A 23,494-nucleotide genomic window follows, 5' to 3' on the forward strand; every position below is an offset into this window, starting at 1 on the left:
ACTATAATTCATTTTGGACACAACCAATTTCAAACTACTCTAGTCCATGGATTCTATCTACCTATCATCTATCTATCTATCTATCTATCTATCTAACCATCATCTATCTCTGTGTCTACATATATTCTACATATATCCTATGGCTCTGTCTAGGCTTAGAAACAGTGGCATGCCAATAGCAACAAGCACACTCAACTCTCATCTGTCCACTACAAGAAGCTAGTATTTCCTAGAATATGGCTATTTTTCAGACTGGGACAGAAAAAGTACACAATGAGACAGAAATAACTTATAGAACCAGAAAGAAGAAAATAAATGTTATACACACATTTATAGCAATATTTCATGTCTGTACATTTTGGAAATCAGGAGTTCATATTCACATACTTACTTCTAACCCAACACTAAAAATTTTTGTTCATGCTAGTTTTCTCCTTTTCCATGTTTATAATCCCCCTGATGGATAGTGAGAAACCTGGCTCCTCTAATGGGGGTATTTACTTTTTGGTCAGCCTCCCTGTATCAAAGGAATTGTCTGGTCTTCACTCAGAACAGATACCTTCCCTACCCACCTTCGGCTGTGACATCCCTTGTCTGGTTGCTGCACTGAGGGTGTCCTCTTTAACTTGGTAGGGACCCAACTCCCTCACTGTGTCACTGTGGGGCCCCCAGTCCTAGCATGGACTTATCTTGCTGGGCACCACCCAAGAACTTTCAGGCACTGAATGTTTTAGGGGAAAAATGGGAAGAGAAAGGCAAAGAATGAGACATCTCAATAGAAACTAATCCCTGGAGAAATAAAAGGAGACAAATGTCATGGCCATTAAGAAATTATAAACTGCTCAGTGTACCTGTGCCCTTCCATGTCTGAATTGCCAGGGGAGGGGGGGATGGAAGGCAAATGAGGTATAGAGAGAAGTGTGGGCTAAATTAAAATATCAGCAAAGATATGAAACTCTTAAAAGCTGCTTTTCCCAAACTTTTCAAGTAGTCCCCGTATGTATGCATGTAAGATCAAAATGTTAGCCCTTTCTCTAAGCAAACAAGAAAAAAAAAGGCCATGACTCATCAGTTTAGTATTTGGATCCTTGACACCACATTGAATTCTAGGTTATTTATGATAATGTTTAGAATGGTATTGAGAGCAATCCTGCTGCTATGAAAATTTGAATTTTGTTTATTTCTTGCTTTTGTGATTAACTCGTCAACCTTAACATCCCTGCAATCACAGTGTGAATGCTTTAGTATTTATTATCCTTCTAAAATGCAGGGTGCAGAAATGTTGCTCAAACCTCTCTGATCTACAATCCCAGGGGAAATCTAATGATAACAGACTACTCATGGGCTTGCTGTGATTTTTACCTGTAACAGAGTCAAAGTTGCCTTCAACGACACTGATAGAGATTACGTTTCAGTCTGGATTTAAATTGTGTCTAAAATCAATTACCAAATTAACCAAAATATCTTCATGAAACCATCAAATTAGATCAACCAAAAGGCCTTTTAAAGATACCCCACAACAGATGATGCTTACTTGAATGTGAATGTACGTTTGTGTTGGTACAATTGATCTCAGTTACCCACTGATTTCTTCTGCGGTTACTGTGGAAAAATCAATAGATGCCTCTGAAAGTAGCTTTGGGACACTAACCCTACTCAGGTGAATTTGTTTTTAAAGAATAACTGTGGCCTCAAATATAAGACCAATGAATCCATAGATATTACATTTTTTAACCTTCACTCTTTACAGTCTACATTTCAAATGAGTCACTTAGAATAAATATGATACCTTGTGTCGTATCTATGGTCTTTGAAGAACGAACTTTAATTTTCAAGTATATCAGAAACTAAGCTATAATAATAACGCAACTTATTTTTTATAGCACTTGTATTTTTCCAGCACACTTTCTGTAATTCTTTCTTATTTGTTTCTCAGAACAGTATGATATCTTTTTTTTTAAAGAAAATCCTAGCCTGAGTATTTTGATATTCAGATCCTTGTCCCCTGCTCTGCTTCCCAATTGGGTATGTGACTTTGGTTAAATTGTGCTGATCTTCTGTGCCCCAGAGAACAAAAACGGGAGTTGGGTCAGATTGAGGCCTCTTAACCTCTTCTATGCTATGGCTGTCTTTGGCAGCCTCGTGAAACATATGGCTCTTCTAAGAATAAATAGGGTTACAAATAAAATGAATTATACTGAAATACAGTTATTAAGGCACTTAAAAGCAAATTTAGGAGATGGTAATGTGTGCGTCTTTATAAGCATTAAATAAATAAATACATACCACAAACCCGTAACTACTGTGATTTCAATGTCACAGTAAGTGCAGATGGCACTTTGAGGTATCTGCCACAACACTAATGCGACTTGAAAGTATCTGTGGTTTCTGTTGGTGAGCAAGTCACAGCCACTTCTAATCACGTTGTGGTTCATGGCTTACATCCATCATCCGTGGAAACTGCTCAAGTTCAATCATGAGCTAGAGAAAATAAAAATGTAATTTGTTCTTTCCTATCCAAGTTATGAATGCCCTGAATTCTACCCATTAGAGGATCTCAAAAGAACTTTCCAACAAAAATATCCCAGGACTTTATGAACAATCCTTCTGGTTCAGTGGGGTGGCATGTCCTTAGACCTGCTCTACCCCAAGTGTGGTGCTTGGAGAGCAGCACCAGCAGCGCCCACCTGCAGCTTATTAGAAATGCAGGATTCCTGGCTCTGCCTCCGATCTACAGAATCCGATGCTGTGCACAAGATCCTTCGGTGATTGGTATGCACGCTAATACTTGAGAAGAGCTGTATAGATTAGGCTGTTCGATCAGTCTGGGACCTTTTCAGCTATGATCAAACCTAGCCCCTTAGAAACCTTTACATCAATAATTGACTTCTTCCTTTTTACAAAAACTTGCTCTTAAACCCAAAGTCTAAGAAGTTGGTGACAGGCCTCCCAGCAAGGAGACCAGTGCTATGAGACACACAGTGGACATTTTCATAGAAAATTCAGGTCAGGAGCTGCTGGAGGATCAATCACTGGATGGGTCTAGATCATTTTGGAGAATTAACGAGCCCCCAGCAGCATTTTGAGATTTGGCAGAAGCACCTTGTCTCTGAAAAGTGGTGAAGGAATAATAGCAATCGGACCATAACCAGGCAGAAACATAATTCTAAGTTTTACTTGATTAATTATACACAAGGTTTGTCCTGTTAGGTTTGGTTTGAGTGCTATAATAGTTCGCATATCACAGTTAATGTTCATGTGAATACATGTTTGAAACATTTTATAAGATTGTAAAATATTAAGCAGTTAATGTCGTATGAACCAAATCATGTCTATGTGGAGATCAAAGCCACTCCTAAATTGTCTTACAGTGGAGTTCTCTAATAGAAATGTCAATGTGGTTATACATTTTTGAGTATCTATTTTGTACCCCTGATCGATAAGACACCGTTCCTGCCATAAAAGGCTTGCCCATTTATTTTGTGGGCCAGACAAAAAAATGTATTGACAGTAAAAGTATGTTAAGTTCTATGATAGAAGCATAGAACTCCCTCTATCATATATATAGTGGTATGGTAGGGGGTGTTGAATAAAACTTTAAGTTCCTGTTTACTCATCGACTCAATTATTCATTCATTTTTTGTTGCTGTTGTTCAACAATGTCTATTGAACCATTATCCAATGGCCCACATTAATCTTTCCAGCTGACCGTAAAATGGTGACTTTGGAAACTGTAAGACTGGTGTAGGGGGCAGTTGTGTGGGTGTTGCAGGCCCTGTTCAGAAGGCTGAGCCTCATCCAGCAAGCAACTGAGAAATGGGGATTTTATGTGAGGAGCTTACTAATTAGATTAGAATTTTACAAGCATTGCTCCAGGGGCAGTCATGAGAGGAAACTGGAAAGGGGTCTTCAGAAAGTCATTTTAAGGGTTTAAGCCTGGAAAAAAAAATCTTGTGTTCATTTCTAGTTCTCTTTCATTTAAAAAATATCTCATTCCTTTTTATTAATAATGTTTATAGGCAAATACCTGTCTTGTGTTGGAATTTTATAGTATGATGTATTTCATGTTGGGTTTTTTTTTGGTTCAGCAGTATAATTAATATTTTTTTCCTGTCATTATTCTGCAGCTGTGGACACTTGTCTTGATTTTATGGCCAGTCATTATTTTCATAATTTTGGCTATTACCCGGACCAAATTTCCTCCAAAAGCAAAACCAACTTGTAAGTAAATAAGATTTATTTGTTTCCCTAACTTTTGAATTCGAGTTAAAGTTTATTTGGATAGTACTTTAATGTTTCATTATAAAATTTGTTTTTTGAATAGTGTTTCCTTTTGAAAGCATTTGTAAAAATACTTAGTATGTTTTTCTTCAGTTTTTTTAAATTCATTAGAAAGATAAGCCTGTAATATTTATGTAGGAAAATACAAAGCATATAGGAGCCATGCTTTGTCTCTGAAATTTTGACTCATTCATTATTTATCTCATAAATCTCACCATGGTGTGTACGACATAGGCAAGCAGGAATCTCAGTTGGGTCTTCCTTTACTTTTGTGTTGTAGCAGAAAACATAGACTTGTTTGATCAACTGAATAAATGAAACCAAGGTTCTACAACAAAAATCTTCTTAACTCACTTCAGGGCAGATACTGGCGCGGTGCCAATGTATCGACACAGCTGAAGAGAGGATTGGTTTCCGATTACTGCTCTTTCAGTTACATTTAGTCATTGCCAAGTTATAAATTGGGCATAATGCCCAACGCTGTTCATTATTTGCTTTTGGCTCTAGAAGGAAAATGCAGAAAAGGCTCAGACAAGCCCTCAGAACTGAGGAGGGTGATTTTTTTAATGCCAATGATTTGACCATTGTTGTTTTTGCTTTTGTTCTTAAACTTAGGAGCTAGGTTTCTTAGTAGAAATACTTAAGTATTTTAATTAGAAATACTTATATTTTACTTAAGTAATTTACTTAAGTAAAAGTCAGGTGAGATGCTTCATGTTTCACAAAATTCATCTTCTAAAGTTTCTCGTTAATCTAATTTCTGTATTTCCGATAAATTTTGGCCATTTGTTATATAAGGAATACTGTGCTGAATTATTTGTAAACAGAATAATGAGCTAGTGGCATTTTAAAAAACACAGTCCTTTTCAGCCACTCAGTCCTAAAGAATAAGATGAGAGCCATGGTGGAATCTACTTAAATCGTACACAATAGAATACTTCAAAAATATACATATATCAATTCAGTTAGTGTGACTGACACATTTAAACCCTTGATGCTAGAATAAACAACTCCTTTTATTTGAAGAGGACCTTCTGATTCCTAAAGGACTTTTGCAGAGGTAATTATGTAGAATTGTTGGTGAGATTTTATTAGGTTGTTTATGAAAACAGCATAATTTTGTTCTCTTTATATTGTGTACATATTAGCTTTTTAAAGCAAATTAATTCCATTGTTAGAATTAATGTTCTTGCATATCTTAAGTACAGACTCAGCATAGTCTTAGCATGGACAGCACAGACTTAGAAATGATGCATTCATTACATAAGGACAAATACTCCAAATTCTTCTGGTTTAAGGTGCTAATTATTATTTGCTAATGATAGGGAGAGAAGGAATTTTTGGCCCCTTTCCTCAACTTATTTCCACCATTTCTTGCTTTTAAAGATTTTCAGTTATATAAAGTTTCTCTTATAAAACTTCCAAGAGAGAAATCTAAGGTGTGTGAGTGAATAATCTTGATCTAATTGGCAAGACCTGATAGGATTTAAAGATTCAAAGAGAAAATGATGAAAAGCTCTTACAATTCCATTAAATTGCAAAGAAGAAATTAGAAAAATTGTGACAAATGCATCATAGACCTAATCTAAAAATATCTGCAAAAATACAATAACTAAAAGATACCAAGAAGTTTTAGTACACTAAATATAAATATCCCAATAATAATTGATATAAAATACCAATTTTTACTATGGTCCATTATCATACTCCAATAATAATTAGCTATGAGACAGTTATATGTCTGTTTATGGGTAGGAGAGATCAAATTATGGGAAAGTTCAAACATTGAAAATATTCTCACCAGTTTCTCACTCAGTTTTTCTGAGATCTTGTCAGACTCAATCTAAAAAATAGTTTACTAGCTTGTTATTAGAACTAGAAGGGACTCTATCACTTTATAGATGAGAACACAGGGACCCAAGGAGTGTGTAATTTGCCAAAATTCAATCATGTAGGATAGGAGAGAAGGGTTTTGGAAACTACCTTTTCTTATTCTTTGTCCAGGAGATTTATAAAGTAGCTTACCCTCTTATACAAAGAGCCAAATACAAATTATGCCCAAGAATTCAATTCATCCTATAATCAATACAGTGTAAAATGCAATTTTATATTCGAAGGTGCTATTTTGTAGAGTAATTTTGAGAACTTAAAACTACTGTAGATAAAGCTACCTTTTCTTTTCTCTTGTAGTAGAGAGAATAACTTGAAAATGACAATTTGGATTTAGATATTTTTATTCTTTTTGTCGTTGTTATTTTTCTTTGTTTCTCACATCTATGATACCAAAAGATGAAAGTCATAGGCATACCTGGATCTTATACTGTGTGCCCTGGCACTTGGGGAGGTCATGGCAATGTCATTCACTTCACTAGTGAAAGCACCGGTGTGCGCAGAGGTCAAGTAACTTGACCAAGACGGCATCGTTAGTACGTGGTGATGTCAGGATTCGAACCTGGGCTCCAGAATCTGGTTTTAAGCTCAAGGATTCACATTTTTTTCTTCTTTAAATTTTTTGGATTTAGTCTTTATTGTATTTTTCCCCCATTCATTTAGTTCCCTTATACACCCCTCTCCCTAGCAATCACCACACTGTTGTCCATGTCCATGAAGGCCTCACATGTTTTACATCTAGTATCCAGTACTAATTTCTCATGTTGTGTTACTTAGATCTTGCAAACGTAGGCTAAAAATTAGATATCAGTATAAACACCTCTTCTCTGTGTCGTGCAATCAAGAGATAGGAGGGAGAGATACATTCCAATGTATGTATCAGAGTTACCCTACATATTAGCATTCAATGCAGAACGCTGCCTCTGTCTGACGAATCCCGCATGAGTCACTGTAGTGGTAGTACCATAAGAATCAGGTCCTGCGTATAAGCGTTAAAAATCCTTTCTGGGAAACTGTGACTTCTTCAGCGCTAGTTGGGCAACAGAGAGATGAAGATGAAACTTCAGACTACACCCCAGCTGAAACTCAGCTGTGGTGAGAACGGGAGTTGTCATCTTGTGGGCACATTCTGCTCCCAGAACAGCCGGACAGGTCTGTAGGACTGCTAAGTCATTCGGACCAAACTTCGTTAGCCACTCAAAGGATTCCCACCCTTGTGTTTTGATGGATGGACTTCTGGAGAGGTCTGGGTTGGGGTAAGGAAGCTGCTGCAGTCCCTTCACTGCATGGCAAACCCCAACCCAGAGCAAACGCTTCGTTTTGGCATCATCTGCTCTCACTTACTCTCTTCTGTGCTGCCATCAACAGCTTAGGTAACTAGCCTTTGCATATAATAAGTTCCAGGTAAAGGCACCTTCCAAAGCCTGCCAGGCAGGGCCTGATGCTGCTCATTCACCTGGGGGGAAAATGGGCTGAGGCCCCATGTTTGAATTAATTCCAGCCTCTTACAATCTCTACATGCAATAGCTTGTCAGAAGGCAAACTTCAAGCCAAAATATCATGGGTAGGAGCAAAGGAAAACAAAACAAAACTCTCCAAAATGCTTTTAGACTAAGCCAAGCTGTAATGTGCAGTGAGTTAATTTTGTCTCCTTTTAACGCGTTTATACCCCTGAAAGTACAGGTGAGCATTCCTAATGACTGTGGAACTGACGACTTTTCAAGAACAGTAAAATCCTGCCATAATGAGATAAGTGGACTCCAAAAATTCAGTCCTGCCAAACCAGGAGTTGCATTTTTATGAAGTTAATGAAAAACAACATTTCTGAAGTGGCAGAAAATGTCATTAAAACCACATAACCACACACTGAATTGAACCCCAACTATCTCGGGGCTGTCACTTTCTAACACCCCTCCCACTTTGGAAGACTATAAATTTGGCCCATCCCACATGTGAAAATAAGGGCTGGTGGAAGGCAGAAGCCAACTGCTGATTGAATTCTATCCAAATTTGTGTTGCCACAAAGTTATACTGAATACTACCCATCCAGGTGTAACCCAGTGGTTTTGGTCAATGCAAGATTGACATTCCTAGCATGTCTTGTGACCTCCATTGCATGCCTTTTGTCATCAGAGACAAATAAAAATAATAATAGGGATGAATACTTACTGAACACTTGACCATGTGTCAGTCACTATGCTGAGTGCTTCGCATATATTTCCTTAGTTAGACACACATCATCTCTCTGAACTATGTGATTTGATGGTCGTTATTTTAAAGGCAACAAAACTGAGACACAGAAAATGTTTAGTAATTTATCAATGTTCATATGGTTACTCTGTGACTGAGTCTGGATTTGAACCGTACAGTTTTTATGTGCAGACAGAGTGGTTTAATCCAGGTCATGAGTGCAAACCATGGCAGTACTAAGGGCTGGCTCATTTGAATGTACAGCATCTCCTTTTTCTCCCTTATACCACCTATTAGTGCTCTCCTAGACAGGATGTGCCTGTAAAAATGAACTCAATTGGTTTTTCTGCTTGTCAGCAGCTCCAGGAAAACATTGAGGAGGAAGATTGATATTATTGATTAATTGGTGTTTTGTGGGATCCACGCATGATGTTATAACTATACTACCTGAATGATTAAGAGAAAACTATTGTGTACTTTTCTGTTGAAAGTGTCTATAAGGCATCTCACTAGTGAGGGCTGTGAAAATTAGAGGAGTGAGGTTTCTTCCGGCCCCAATCTCTTGCTGCTGACTTTTTGAATAGTCTCTCTCTCTCTCTTTTTAAATGGAAGTGAAGGCAAGTGCGTGAGGACAGGATTCTGGGTGTGCCATGCTCATCAGAACATTGACGATTTAATAGTAATAGTAATGAGTGAGGGACCCCTAGTAAATAATTTGTTTTCTGTCTTGATTGGCTCAAAACCAATGTGGGTTTTGTTCTGGGAAGCTCAGAACTCATCATCATTCTTCTTCTGCCAGGGATTACCCCATCCAATTTCTCCATTCTCACATGTGCCAGCACCACTAGGCAGCTTCTCAGGTTAGAAACATCTGAATCATCTGACTCCTCCCTTTCCTTCATCTCCCACAATCACTAGCCTTAAAGTCAGAATCTATCTTGTGAAATGTCATCCTTCCTGCGACCTGCCACTCCAAAATTTCATTGTTTCATGCCTGGATTTCTTCTGTTATATAACTTTTTCAAATTTCCTCACCAGATGGTTTCCTAAAATACATTTCAGGCCTACCAAGTTTCAACTTCTGTTTGCCTAGGTTTCACCACTTTTCTAATCAGAATTCATCCACTTTTCTGCTCTTTCTGTCCTACAGCATGATGTCTGTGCCTGAAAAAGCAGGGTCTGAATGTGTCCCCCACATCCTGTCCTCATTCCTGCTTGGGTCCATGTGCTCGTGAATCATCCTCAATGTCTATTAAAAGTAGAGCTCACTTCTAAGGTTTGCCCTTTGGCTTTCCCTGGTCATTCAAACTCCAATTATTTCTCCTTTTTATCTCTCTTGCTGATGTATTGGACTATAGTGGTCTTTGAGTGCTTTATGGTTTAATCTTGACTCACTCGTTGGAAAGGCTGTGCATGAATACCAGAAATCACATCACATCACACTCATATTAAATACAGCGTGATCCCCAATGCAGGAAACAAAATAGGAGTTCACTATATTGGTCAGAATTGGATACAATTGAAAAGATTAATATGGGTGATTGAATTACAAAATACACCAAAGGATGAATAGAGAAAAAAAAAACACAACAACTCAGTGTGAATTTGAGGTGAGTAAAGGACGAGGAATTAGTTTGTTTGTGGCTTGATTATGACCTCTCAGATCCCAGAAAATCTCACTGTGCCATCAAAAATGTCCATCATGCTCATGTTGGGGAAAACAGTGAACATGAGGCTCCCTAACTCCTCCCCAGGCAGATCCACCTGAGAATTTCCATCACGAATATCTGAGAGCTCTTATGAATACATACCTAAGATTTCTGTGTGGGAGAGATGTTACAATCTAATTCTTGCTTAAGGTCCAGAAAATATCACAGCAGCTTTTGAATTTCACAGCCAAACCCCTATCACTCACTTCTTCCATCAACAAATCGGTAGTTGACAACTTTTATGGAAATGTGAGTGACCCTTTATGGCAACATGGGAGAGGAATTCTGTGAAACTCATAGAAGCTGAGATTGGGGTTAGATTGTGACTTTGCTTCCTGTCGCACTCTGCCCGGAGTTGTAGAAAAAGGGCAGGAGGAAGGTGGACATTGGCTCCCTCACACTCTTGCACAGGGACCGCTCCAGCTTCTGCTGGTAGTTGCCCATCTCCCCTCGCTGCTGACGGGAAATTCTGTCATTCTCTCATGCAACGCAGATGGACACACCTCAATGCCAGATAACATGACAAAAGGATTTCCCAACTGATGCCTGAGAGTAGGCTCGGTTCACAGGGTTGCATCACAGAACCAGAAGTACCTTGGACGGCAGTAAAAATCCAACAAGGAGAAAAATAGAGAGGAAAGGATAGCTGTTGATTGTGCCGTGGCAGATTTTTTTTTCTGTTCATTTCTATGTCATTTCTACTTTGATGATCTATCTTACACGCTTCCCAGAGGCGACAGCCTCACTGAAGGTGGCTCTGGGAGCCACGTCTTCTCTCTCCCTCTTCCCCTTCCCTTCCTTTGTAAAGAGAAGAGGGGCTCCCATTACTCACAGTCAGGAACCTATAATACTCAAGTCTATATTATTGAGATAAATAATTGGTTATTTCTAAAATCCTCACCAGTATAGTAATGTTACTTGTGGAGGTTGCCAGTATCCGCTGATGTTTCCAATATTCCCCAGAATCTAAGAGCCAGGTTAAACAAGGTCATTTCAGCCAATTTGCTTACAATTATCAGAGAGCAGAGAGCCCAGACACAGGCTCAGAGCGGAAGGTCTGGCTGCCTGGTGGGCGGGCGCTGTGTTTTCCTGAGGTTTTATTAAACCTTCTTCTAAGAATCACCCAGGAAACCTGGTCGACCAAACCTTAGTCATTTTATGCTTCTCTGTATTCAACTTTTCTCATTTTTTAAATTAGGTCACCTTGTATCCTGTGCTTTGATGGGTGAACCGGTGAATAATAATAGCCCTCATAGAAGAAATTCCACAGCCTACAATATTCACTGGTCTCTGGTCACTTAGAATTTCATTGTGCATTAGAATTAGAATGACCTATAATATTTTCACCTTTAAGAAAAGTATTTGTTTGAATAGTATATTTACATATTTATATTTATGTATAAAATTATTGTTATTATTACTGTTGTGAGAGGTGATATAGGACTTAGGGCACAGGTCCAGACCCAGACTGCCTGGCTCCAAATACTAGCCTTGGATGCTCTCTGAGTTGCTTGTAGCCTCAGCTTCCACGTGTGTATGTCGAGGCCAATAATAGCACCAACTTTCAGACAAGTTGTGAGAATTAAATGAGTTAATTCTTGTACACTTAGGAAAGTGCCTGACACATAGTAAAAGCTACATTAGTGTTAGATATTTTTATTATATTATATTATATGAGTAGAGTACAGAATCAATCATTGAGTATTCTTGAAATAATCTGGTATCTTATCATTATTTGACAGATAAGAAAACTGAGGTTTAGAGAATTTAAGAGACTTGATTAAAGTTCATGACTTTTATTCTTGTCATTGTCACATATTTTAAGAGTGCCCATTGTCTCTGTGTTGATGAAGTAAGCCATGGGCCTTGAGAGCAATCTGGTCTGTGGAGAGCAATAAGTATATCAGAAACTGTAGTGCAGTGGGATACATTCCACAGTGGAGGTAGGTCCCAGAGCAGACACAGCAGAGAAAATGGAGTTCAGACAACTTACCTGGACCAGAGCTGGGACTTCGGTAAGGCAAGTGCAGTGCAAAATTACAGGGCTGATAAAAACTACTCAGTAATTATGATAAATCATGTTTCAATACCATATTCTCAAATATCAAAATTAATTTTAAAAATCCAGGATGAGCAAAGTATCAAAATTTTATATAAAGTAAAAATCAGGATTACTGACTTTTCTTTGGCCTGGGCTTCCAATGTGGCTCATATAGCATGGCCTGTGATATCAGGACTGTCTTCACATGGAGGTCCTGTGTATTAGTATGAATCTTGAAGACTGAATAGTGGTTTGTCAGCTAGACAACTAGTGTCTTTGTGTTCCTAACAAATGGGCCGACATAAGTGAGGACACAGGACACGGATGAATCAGGTGGGTGGGGGTTGCCCTGGAAATGCTATGGGGTTAAAACATCTGTGGACTTCTCCATCACAGCTAGCTATTTCCCCAAACTTTTAAAAGCACCTCCTCCTTCAAGCCCTCACTTTCTTCCCGGATTTTTAAGTCCAGATTTCTTTCAAAACAGAGAGTTTACTTTTTATGATATGGGGGTTTTCAATGTACAACTAGCTCTAACCCCCTAATTTCCTACTGTCCAGATGAGATCAATACAATTTAGGACAATTTGGGGGAGTGGAAATGCAGATAACTAAGAAAATAATACAGGAATCATGCTATATTACAATATTTTTCCTCTTTGTCTTTTTTCTATTTTTGAGATTTACGAATAGATGTATTCACTCTGCTGTAACTAAACTCATCTAAATAAGCCTGTTGAAAGATGTGGACTCCAGGTTCTTACCCTAGACTTTTTGAACTGGCACGTGGTGAAGGAGCTGGTGGAAATGAGGTGATGGACAGGAGCTAGTGGTTGTGTGTGGGGTGATGGAGAGGACCAGATAGATAGCTTACAGAACATCCCAGGCAATTCTTAAGCAAGGTAAAGTTTGAGAGCAATCTCTTATCAACTTTCTTTTCTTATTTTAAAGTAGTTGCATTTTTTACTAGTTCACTGAGGTTAAAGCGTACCAGGAAATGCATTGAATTCTTTGAATAAGTTCGGAGAAGAATTTTGCTTTTATCTGAGTTACATTGTCACTTTCTCTGCCTCATTTTAGCCCTGGCTCTTTCATGGCTATATGCCTGTCCTCAGGATGTCAGAAGTCTCACACCATGTCTTTTCATTCTTATGTTGACAACATTTTCAGGACAGCTGAGCAGAATAGAATGCCTCCTGTCAGAGAGTGCTAAGGGTGCTGACTAAGGAAGGAAGTGTTCATAATTTCCTGAATTTTTATGCACAGGTGTTTTTCCAAGATGATGCCTTGATTAAGTTACATGCCCAGGGGAACCCAGTTCCACTCAAATGAATGCTGCTTTATATTCTACCATGGTATCACTATGCTTCTAGTTTCATAAATAACAGGAGAATGAGGGAAAGTGAAAAATCATTTCATTATTTTGAAATTGCTGCCCTATGTGGAGATGGTAAAAAGATGCATTTTGCTCTACAAGGAGGTGCCTAGAGCTGTAAAGGGTGGGTCTGCTTTCTGTCCTCGAGGTGCTTGGAATGGAATGGCGGTTGAAGAAACACACATAAAAAATTATGTGCCATAATAGATTTTAAAAATAAAAAGTTAAATGTAACTAAAGTAAAACTGTTAAATATGGCTCTTGGTGCAGGGCTTTGCATATAGTAGGAACTCAGCTACTTTTTGATTAATTAATAGTGACATGTAACAACAGTGCAAATACTTAAGAAACTAAGTATTAAATAGCAGCACTGGTAATACAAGTTATTGGATGTTTTAAAAGGAAAGAGGTTGCTATGAATTAGTCTCATCAAGAATTACCCCAGGACTTGAATTACGTTTGGAAGGGGAAAAACATGAGCGTGCTGGATATGCGACAAGAAGGGAGGTGCCCTTCAACGGGGAGGAAGGTCATGATCAAAATCTTGGAGGCAGGAGCTCTCAGGACTAACTGACTGGCTGGGGACAGGTGGACTTGCCAGGCCAAAACAAAGTTTTCACTGGGGAGCAGAGGAGATCCAGCTGGGTAGGTTTTCAGCACTAAGCCTGGGAGTTGGGCTTTTCTTCTGTAGTAACAGAAACACTGGAAGTCTATGAGGAGTTATTTAATTTTTCTTTCTAACACGGGAGGTAAACCAAAGGAAATTTAAAAGGTTTTCCACCGTAATTGTTTACCTTCATCCAGGTATTTCTATCACAGGCTTTGTTAGTCATCTATTGCTTTATATCAAATTGTCTCCCCAAACTGAGTGACAGCAATAATAAACATTTAGTTTCCTTTGGTTCTTATGGGTCAGAAATTTGGGAGCGGTTTTAGCTGCGCAGTTTTGGCTTGGAGTCTCTCATGAGGCTGCAGTCAGGAGTTGGGGTATTGGGGTAGGGCTGCCCTCCTGTGGCAGCTTGACGAGGGCTGAACCATCTGTTTCCAAGGTGGATGGTGCCTATGGCTGGGGAGCTGATAACTGATGGTTGGTGAGAGGCCTCAGCTTCTCCCTATAGTTTGTTTCAGTGTCTTCATGACGTGGCAGCTGGCTGCTCCCAGAGTGAGCCATCCAAGAAACAGTCAGGTGGAAGCGGTCCTTTCTACGACCTGGCCCGCGAATCCACAGAGCCTCACTTCTGCCACAGTCTCTTCATGAGAAACTAAACCTGACCCATATACAAAGGCAGGTGAATTAGTCTCCACCTTCTGAAGGAAAAAAGTGCCAGTGATTATGAGAACACATTTTTAAATCACCACACAGATAAACAAGAGTCAGTGGTACAGTAACAAAGTGCATTAAACATTCTTGAAATATTCAGGCCCATCACGTCAGAGTCCTCATGGGCTAGGGACCACACTGCGTTCCTGGCACCTAACCCAGTACCTGCATGAGGAGCATCACCTGTTGCTGTTTTATGGATGAAGGTGTTCATTTTCAAGGGTTTTAGTGACAGATCTCGCTAAGGAAGGGCTGAAGCCAAAATTTAATTCAGTCTTACTGCCCAAATCCTTTTCATATTCACCATGCTATCTGTTAAACAGAATCCTGCAGCTCCATTGGAAATACTGAACCTTGCTGTAGGTAGAGCTAACCAAACCGCTCTCTGTTAGATTGCCTGGCACTTAGTTGTCCACCAAGTATTTGTTGAATAAGTGAACAAATTTGGTGCAATACATGAAGGCTACAGATAAGCAGAAACCTGTTAAACCAGTCTTCCAACTCAGTGGAAAATGGGTATACAGGCCAGAATGCTTTCCTCTTGTGCAGGTTGTTATGTTGTCATTTTCACGGAAGGGATGACTTGTTTAAGGGTGGAAGTTAGATACTCAAAATACAGTAGATGTAAAGCTCTTGTCCAGGTGAAAAGCTTAAGACCACACACAAAGATTCTATGGAGGAGAAACATTGTATTATTCCATTGTTATTTTCTTTAAAAATTTTTTTTTATTGTTGTTCAATAGTTCTTTCTACAGTGAGAGTGGAGTAGAGCAGGAGAAATTAATGGGCACAGCAGGAATTTCTCTCATATGAATAGCATTAAGCATTGGCATTCAACCCACAGAAAATGGAAACAAATAAATTTGAGTACAGCATGGCATACCTAAGTTCCCATACACTTTTTCAAACAACTCTAACACTACAAACCCTGGAAAAATTTTGTAGCAAAGTTGAAGCCGATCTTCTTTGAAAACTTCACTCACCTCATTGGATCCTGTGAGCTTTAATGAGCTGTTTTTAAGGTTGCATGCTAAACAGAGCTATGAAAACCAGAAAGAAAAACAAAACAGAACTTTTTGCATGGATTACATCTTTTTCAGAAGCATGCCAAGAGCTGAGATTTAAGGTCTTTATTTTGTTTATTTATCTTTAGTTTTATGTGGAAATTTTACATTAAATATATAATCTGGGGAGTAAACGATAGGGACCAGTGAATTTCAAAGGCAGTTTCAGAGTTGGGGGTATTATAAATTCTGTGTTAACACTAGCTAATATGGCCAAACTTCCAGAACAATAAGCAATTTTTCTGCAATGTTAATGCAAACAGTATTACATTTAAGCTCAAGTAAAACCTAAAACAAATGAACGAGAGTGGGATTAGGTTAATTTCAAACATTAGGAATGTTGCCTAAGGTATTAGGGCTATTCTGATGCCTACTTTGTTACATAGGTTTCTAAACATTTAGCTGTGCTCATCCCCTGAACACTCAGCTGTTCATTAAACAAACATTTATTATAGCACTAGGTGGAATTTAAAGCAGAAGAAACAAGGTTTTTAGATAAAAACATCAATAATCAACTTGTGGGGACAAGATACACTGTACTTGATCCTACACCCATAACTGACTACCTAATCAACGCTGACAGCAGGAACAAAGAAGCTCACAGGCATTAAGATATTTCCTGTTGCACTCTTTAGAGGCTAGAGAAGTCAGAAAACTTAATGTTGTAAGTAGGATTCAAGCTGCCTCCTGAGGAAGACTAGCTGGTTTGTTGGATTGGCATGAGAAGAATGGGGAGTTTTTCAAGGGAAGAAAGAATTGACCAAGTTCATGGTGGTGGGATGTAAGGTGAATGGCCTTTGCCTCAGGGAGCCTTTCCTGAACCTCTGGACTAGGTTAGTTTTCACCCCCACACTACCCCTCTTTGGTCATTGTAATGTACTATGTAGGTACTTATTTGATGTTTGTGTCCTGGTCTCTTCTTCATGGGGCCTGTACTTAAGCCTGCCTTTTTAAAATTAAATTTATTCAGGTGACATTATTCAGTAAGGTTATATAGGTTTCAAGTGTACATTTCGATGATCCATGATCTGTGTATTGCACTGTGTGCCCCCCACCCAAGTCAAATCATCTTCCGTCACTGTGTATTTGGCCCCTCCACCCTCCACTCCTCCCGCCGCCCTTTTCGGTTTTCTATCCCACACATGAGTGAAATCTTACAGTCCTTAGCCTATTCTGACTGACTCATTTTGCTGAGCACGATGTTCTCAAGATCCATCCATATTGCCGCAAATGGCAGCATTTCATCTTTTCTTACGGCTGGGTAGTATTCCCTTGTATGCATGTCCCACGTCTTCTTTATCCAATCATCTGTCAAGGGACACTTCAGTTGTTTCCATATCTTGGCTACTGTAAATCATGCTGCAATGAACGTAGGGTTCATATATCTTTGTGAAGAAATGTTTTTAAAATGTTCAGGGGGGCACCCAGAAGAGGGGCTGCTAAGTCATAGGGTAACTCTATTGTTAACTTTTTGAGAAACCTCCATAATGTTTTCCATAGTGGCTGTACCAGTTTACATTCCCACCAGCAGTGCATGGGGGTCCTTTTTCTCCACAACCTCTCTAACACTTGTTATTCCTTGTCTTGTTGATAATAGCCATTCTAACAGGTGTGAGGTGGTATTTCATTGTAGTTTTGATGGATTTGTGTTAAGCCTGTCTTTTCCACCAAATAACAGCAGCACCAAGCACATAACAGATACTCAATAGATAAATAAATATCCCTTCCTAATTCCATTAGATTCTACAGAGAAATGAGTTTGAGTGGCTAATAATAAGAGTAAGAGACTCAGTGTCTCCAATACCAGGATGATGATATTGAGCTATCTTTACCAGATAATCAATAAAGAATAACACATGGAAATACAAATATGGCACTTTGGGTGCATTAATCAGATAGTGTGAAAAGGATAGATCAATAAACACGAGAAAAAGCTGGAGCAAGAGAAATACTTACACAGTTATTAAAATTATAAAAATTGATGGGCATTCTTACTAACAAAATTGGACAAACAACATGGAGAAGAATGAATGTCTTAAGTATATTAGGAAGAGTCAGTAGGATAGAGTGGAGATTGAATTGGGGGCAAAGCAATGATTGGAAGTGAGAGCACTCTCCTGAACTTGAATCTGAGAGTCTGAGAGAATAGTACAGCAATAACTATAACAACAGTGGTCCCTTTTATGTAATAATGTCTCTTCATTCTTATAAAAAAATCCTGAGAGTTTCTTTATTGTGAGTTCTATTTTATACATGAAAAAATTGAGATGAGAAAAGAGCCACTGGTCAGGCCCATGGGCCTTTGGTGGAGGTGTTCATATTAGGCCCAGGTTTGACCTTGAGAAGTCACTTCCTCTGAGCCTGTTTCTTCATCTGTAAAATGGGGATAATTAAAGTACTTACCTGATAGCATTTGGTGGGGGGAGTTGAATAAGATAAAGCATGTGAGAATTGGTGATACAGTGAGTGCTCAATATAAGCTTATGATGATTAGATGACTTGCCTGAGAATACACATCAAGTAAGGGGAAGAACTTCTGACCTAAACTCAGGTCTTTCGATGTCTTTGTTATGCAGATCATGTAGCTACCACAGAGAATAAAGACACAAGGATAGATCCGTGGAAATATTTGTTTACTACCCAAAGGACACTACTTAATAATTATAGTCCTGGCTTTAAGAATCACTGATCTGGTGTTTGAAGGGGAAAAAAAATCATTGGTTCTTAGCTTAGCTCTGCCAATCTCAATTATCCTAAGATTTGGGAAAGGAGGTGATTTGTTCTCTGGCTTCTATACTTGCATATGAGATCATATGTGTGAAAGTGTGCCAAGAGAAACACACTGGATAAAAATTCTCTTAATGCTAAATTAGTTCTATAATTGTTAGCAACAACCACTGTTAATGGAACTTGATTCTCTTCTTGAGTCTGCACTTTAAAACTGAAGGCAATAAAGATGTTACATCAACTATTTATAGCTCTGAAGTCAGGTGTATTTTCATAGAAGCAACATTTGAAGGAATTCTACTCTTTCCAGTAGGATTCAGACAGTGATCACCCAGGAGAGGTGACTTGATGAGAAAATGTTTTCTGAGAGCGGAAATAATCAGCAGCTTTCTGACCTACTTGCTAACTTGTAAAAAGTAGCCCTTGTTTTGCTATTATATCCTCGCTAGTATTTGTCTTGATTTTCTCAAAGATAGGCTTTTTAATAGTTTTAGAGAAGTAACTGGTACTCCTTTCATTTCAATATGCTCTGTTCCCATTCTTAAGAGAAGGGGCAGGACTATCATACAACAAAAAGCAAGAAAGACTACATAGTTTGTAAAGAATCTATTTGAGCCGAAGTAATTGGGAAAAAAAAACACCCAGCTTGAGCCATGGCTAAAAAGAACTCCATCAAACCAGAGTAAGGGTTAATTCACTTTAGTTATTCCTAGCATATTTCTGGGTTCCTTACTAATACAGTGGAAGTCTGAACTACCAAAGCCTTGTCTGGGTGTTTTAACCAAGACTTGAGCCTTTCCTTCTTAAATTTGTTCCAACTCCCCTAGCTCCTTCAATGTGCATGGTTCTTAGAGATGTTCAGTAAATATGTATGGGCTGGATGAATGCTGTGTGGAATGACTAAATTAGTGCATCACTGATGTTTCCCCCCAAATACCAACTCCCTGTCTAACACCAAAACTCTTTTGCCATCACTGATGGCAAATGCTTGAGCAGATTGAGGAATAAACCAGCTTTTTAAAAAGAATAAGTGTCTTCTTTCTCATTTTCTTTTTTTTAATAAAATAAAAATTCTCTCCTATGTGTTAAAATCTAAGGTGGGGCTGCTGACAAAAACCCCCAAATTAAGCTTCTCACAGCTTGATTTCCATATCTACCAGTCAACTCATGATAAATGAATCTAATCCAGCTTAGTCCCAGCCTTTGAAATCTAATGGTTTGTCATTATGTTAGAGTAGCCCCATTTCAATACCTAAGGAAGAATTATTTAGAAAATGTGGGCTTGTTGTAAGTGTTCAATAGATTCCTAACCCTTTTCTCAAACTGGCCACTCTGTAGGGTGGGGGATGGCTCCTCAAGCCTTCAGCTCACTCCGAGCAGCACAGTGATAGCGTTCCTTTCCCTTCACTCCCATCCTTCAGTCACCAAGTTCTGTCCTTCCTGTCTAATGTCTTTAAACTCTCTTCTGTCTCTGTCTTCACTGCCACCGCCTCAGTTTAGATCTTCATCCTGTCTTCTGCTATAACTGCAGTAGCTTTTCCTTAGGTTTCCATGCCCCTAATCTAGTTCCCTTCAGTCTCTCATATACTGATGCCAGTTATTTTTTAAAAACAGAAATCATTTCCTGTCATCCCTTTTTGATTCAACATTACTTTTGGAATAAAATCCAGGCTCTATTGCATTGTACCTAAGACCTTTTCTGATTATACTCTGCCCTAAGTCTTCAGCATCAGCTCTGGCCAAGGTCTCCTCCCCATCACTCACAACCACCAACTTCACACTCAGCCACTTTCAACGAACTGAGGGAAATGCTGCCATTATAAGTGGGGTCCAGGACATTCAATCATGTAAAAGGCAGAAGCTTGTTTTGCAAAGATAATGAAATGACCTGGTGAGCCAACTGCTCTATATCTGAATTCCAGTTATTGCATTATCATAGGGCTTTATTGCACTTCAGGCTCCTCAAGGGCTTTCTTACGTTTATGCCTTTGCATATATTATTTTCTTGCTTTCCTGTCATTGTCTCGGCTAGCTCTAACTTGTCCTTCAAAACTCATGGCAGGTACCACCTTCTCTAACACTCACCCGCCCACCTTACTTTCTGCACCCAAATTGTATTAGGAGTCCAAAGTTTATACTTTAATAACATGCCCAGTATCTGACCATATCATCACAGCATGCACTGTGCCAGTTCAGACACATGCTTGTCTCTCTTCTTTTACCTTCCCGAATCCCTCACCACCACCCCCCCTCCCCTCACCCAAAGAGAGTTTGTAAGGCCATTTAGGAATTTTATCTTTTTACATCTAGGTTTGCTCTTAAAACACAATCCAGTGGCAGGTCCAAAGAATAAATTTGTGATCTAGGTGGAAGATAAAGATCTGTATTTGGTATGAACTCTTTGAATGAGTACTTTCTATTCTGTGCTTTATAATCTGCTACAAGTATCCTGAGCCAATCTGACAATTCATGATTATTGGATTCTTCTTGGTAGACACTATTAGTAGTTGTCTGATAAGTTGAGATAAGTGAGCTCTATAGGTTTCCTCTCCCATGGTCTTGCTAGCAATTGGTATATTTACAATGAACAAATCTCACAGTTTGCCATCCACAAAAAACATTTATCAGCAAGCATGCACAAAAGAGATCACACAAGCTCAGTGCAATCTAGCTCTTTGCCCTTTGGAAAGGTGCATTGTGGGCACATGCAGCAATACAGGTAGCATTAGTGGGCATTAGCCCCAGAATTCCCTGATCAGTGCTGGAGCACAGGGCTGAATGGTTCTCCTAGACCACACATGCCCTCCGGAGGGTATTAGGATCTTAGTTTGTTGATTCTTTGCTGATGCTTTGTTTATGCAAAGGAGGAGGTGCTTTTTCAATATTTCTAGCCTTGGACACCAGTCATTTCCCTGATGAAAACTTACTTCTTATACCCTGTAGGCTACCTAACCCATTCTGGGGCAGGAGAAGCATTGTCTTTGCAGAGTGCCATCCTAGCTCAGGCCTGCAGAGTTTCTCCTTTAGGTTTAATTACTTACGGATGGTGTATTCCTGATTTGGGATCTTAAAAAGTGAACTAACAGCCCCTGAATTTTATATTAGCATTAACTTCAGAAATTAACAGATATTTGCTAGATTAAAATTAGCCAATGCTCTTAACTCCAGCATCCTGTTGCATCTTAAAATAAAGTATAGAGTAACATCAGTTAACTTATGTATTCCTTGACCTGTCAACAAAGGTTGTTGCCAGCCCCCTCCTAAAAATGGTGTACGTAGGTGCTGCTGACAGCAGTGGATTCTGGACAGAGGGCTCATGTAGCTCTGGCCAATGTAGCTGTTTGGTTGGATATTGTCCTGCAAATCGAAAGGTCACGGGGTGTGATTCCCAGTCAGGGCACAAGCCTGGGTTGCAAGTTCAGATTGTGTACAGTGGGCAGCCAACCAATGTTTCTCTCTCACATCGACATGTCTTTCCCTTTCCTTCTTCCTCCCTTCCTTGCTCTCTAAGACTTACAAACAAGTCTTATTTAGCAGAGAAATAGTATAAAATATTTCCCATTCCTTACTTTCTCCCTGTGAATATATTACGTTGTGATTGTTCTCTCATTGTCCTGTCTTCAGTGTAGGGGTCCTGACTTCTTCCACCACTATTATTACCTTTTATGTTTTATATAAAAACATATAATGGTCTTCTCAATTATATCTGGGGTCTGTCAATTATATAGTATTACTTGATCCCCTAAGTTTCTATATATTCAGTTTCCTTGTGGAGGCAGAACAGTCCTGTTCTTCCTCCTCCCTATCACAGTAATCCTAGTGTGCAGCATACTTACTTACAAACATAAAGAGCTAAAATGTTTATAGAAGGAATGGATGTCATTCCCAGTTATAGAAGGGAGAACCTTAGCCTTGTGTACATACTGCTAAAATGAAGGAGACAGAATTATAACTTATAAAACCAAATTAATTTAGACCAGGTCTTGTTGAAGTAAATCCCATTGTAAAAAATAATTATGTACCAGGAATTAACATTAATTGTGCTCAGGACCATGGTAAATCTTTTATATACAACATCTCATTTGATCTTGACAATATCACTTGGAGGTACATGCTGTTGTCTCCTTTTTGCCTTTAAGGAAAAGAGGGAATAAAATCAGTTAGCTAACATCCTACGGCAGGTAAAGCTGAAGCAAGCTTTAAGTCCAGGTCTGGGCTAACATCACACAAATCTTTATCATATCACCTTGTCAAAAATACTTTGAAATCTTCATCTGGTTCACTTAATTTCAATTAATATTTGCAACAGTGAAGAGTCCAGCACATCTGAAGTACAGGGAGCCAATGGCAATTGAGTTTGGATATTATAGCATAAGCTCCTTATATGGGCACCCAACACTGTGTCATTCACTCATTTGTTCCTTTGCTTATTCAACAATAATTTTTTGAGCTCCTATTCCAACCATACAATGACAGATCTATATGTGGCATGATGGATATATGCATGCACACACATGCACACACATATATATGAAACCTTGCAAGGAAGGCAAATTGCCCTGTATGGAGAATTGTAACTTTTAACATGTTCCTGGAATCAAATAAACACACTGACTCTTGTGCAGTTGAGATAATACTTATAAGAAACTCCGTCCAGGCTCTCTCTTTTAATGGTTAAGGATTTCCATTCAGCTTTGGTAGTTGAAGAGCTTTAATCATACAGCCATTTCAGGTCAGTGGAAGATTGTGTTTGACCTTAGCATCTGTAATTCCTCCTCCAATTTTTTATCTTCTAGCTTTAAAGAATTACAGGAAGAAAAGTACAACCATTTTGTTTAATTTGAATAATAAGACAATCATCTGTTGAGACTAATATTGACATTTGATGAATAAGAAA

At 38.8% G+C, this 23,494-nt stretch overlaps 1 protein-coding gene across 1 annotated transcript in view; it reads left to right on the forward strand.

Annotated features, from left to right (window-relative positions):
• The window catches only part of ABCA12 (ATP binding cassette subfamily A member 12), a 160,680-nt gene that overhangs the window by 9,119 nt on the left and 128,067 nt on the right, over positions 1-23,494 (forward strand). Inside the window, exon 2 of the mRNA XM_045853702.1 lies at positions 4,128-4,221. Within this exon, the coding sequence (XP_045709658.1) occupies positions 4,128-4,221 (94 nt within the window). The remainder of the gene's footprint in view (positions 1-4,127; positions 4,222-23,494) is intronic.

The sequence above is a fragment of the Phyllostomus hastatus genome, unplaced genomic scaffold (assembly GCF_019186645.2).
Source record: "Phyllostomus hastatus isolate PE091 unplaced genomic scaffold, TTU_PhHast_1.1 phas_contig_137, whole genome shotgun sequence".
In the NCBI taxonomy this organism is placed as follows: Eukaryota; Metazoa; Chordata; class Mammalia; order Chiroptera; family Phyllostomidae; genus Phyllostomus; species Phyllostomus hastatus.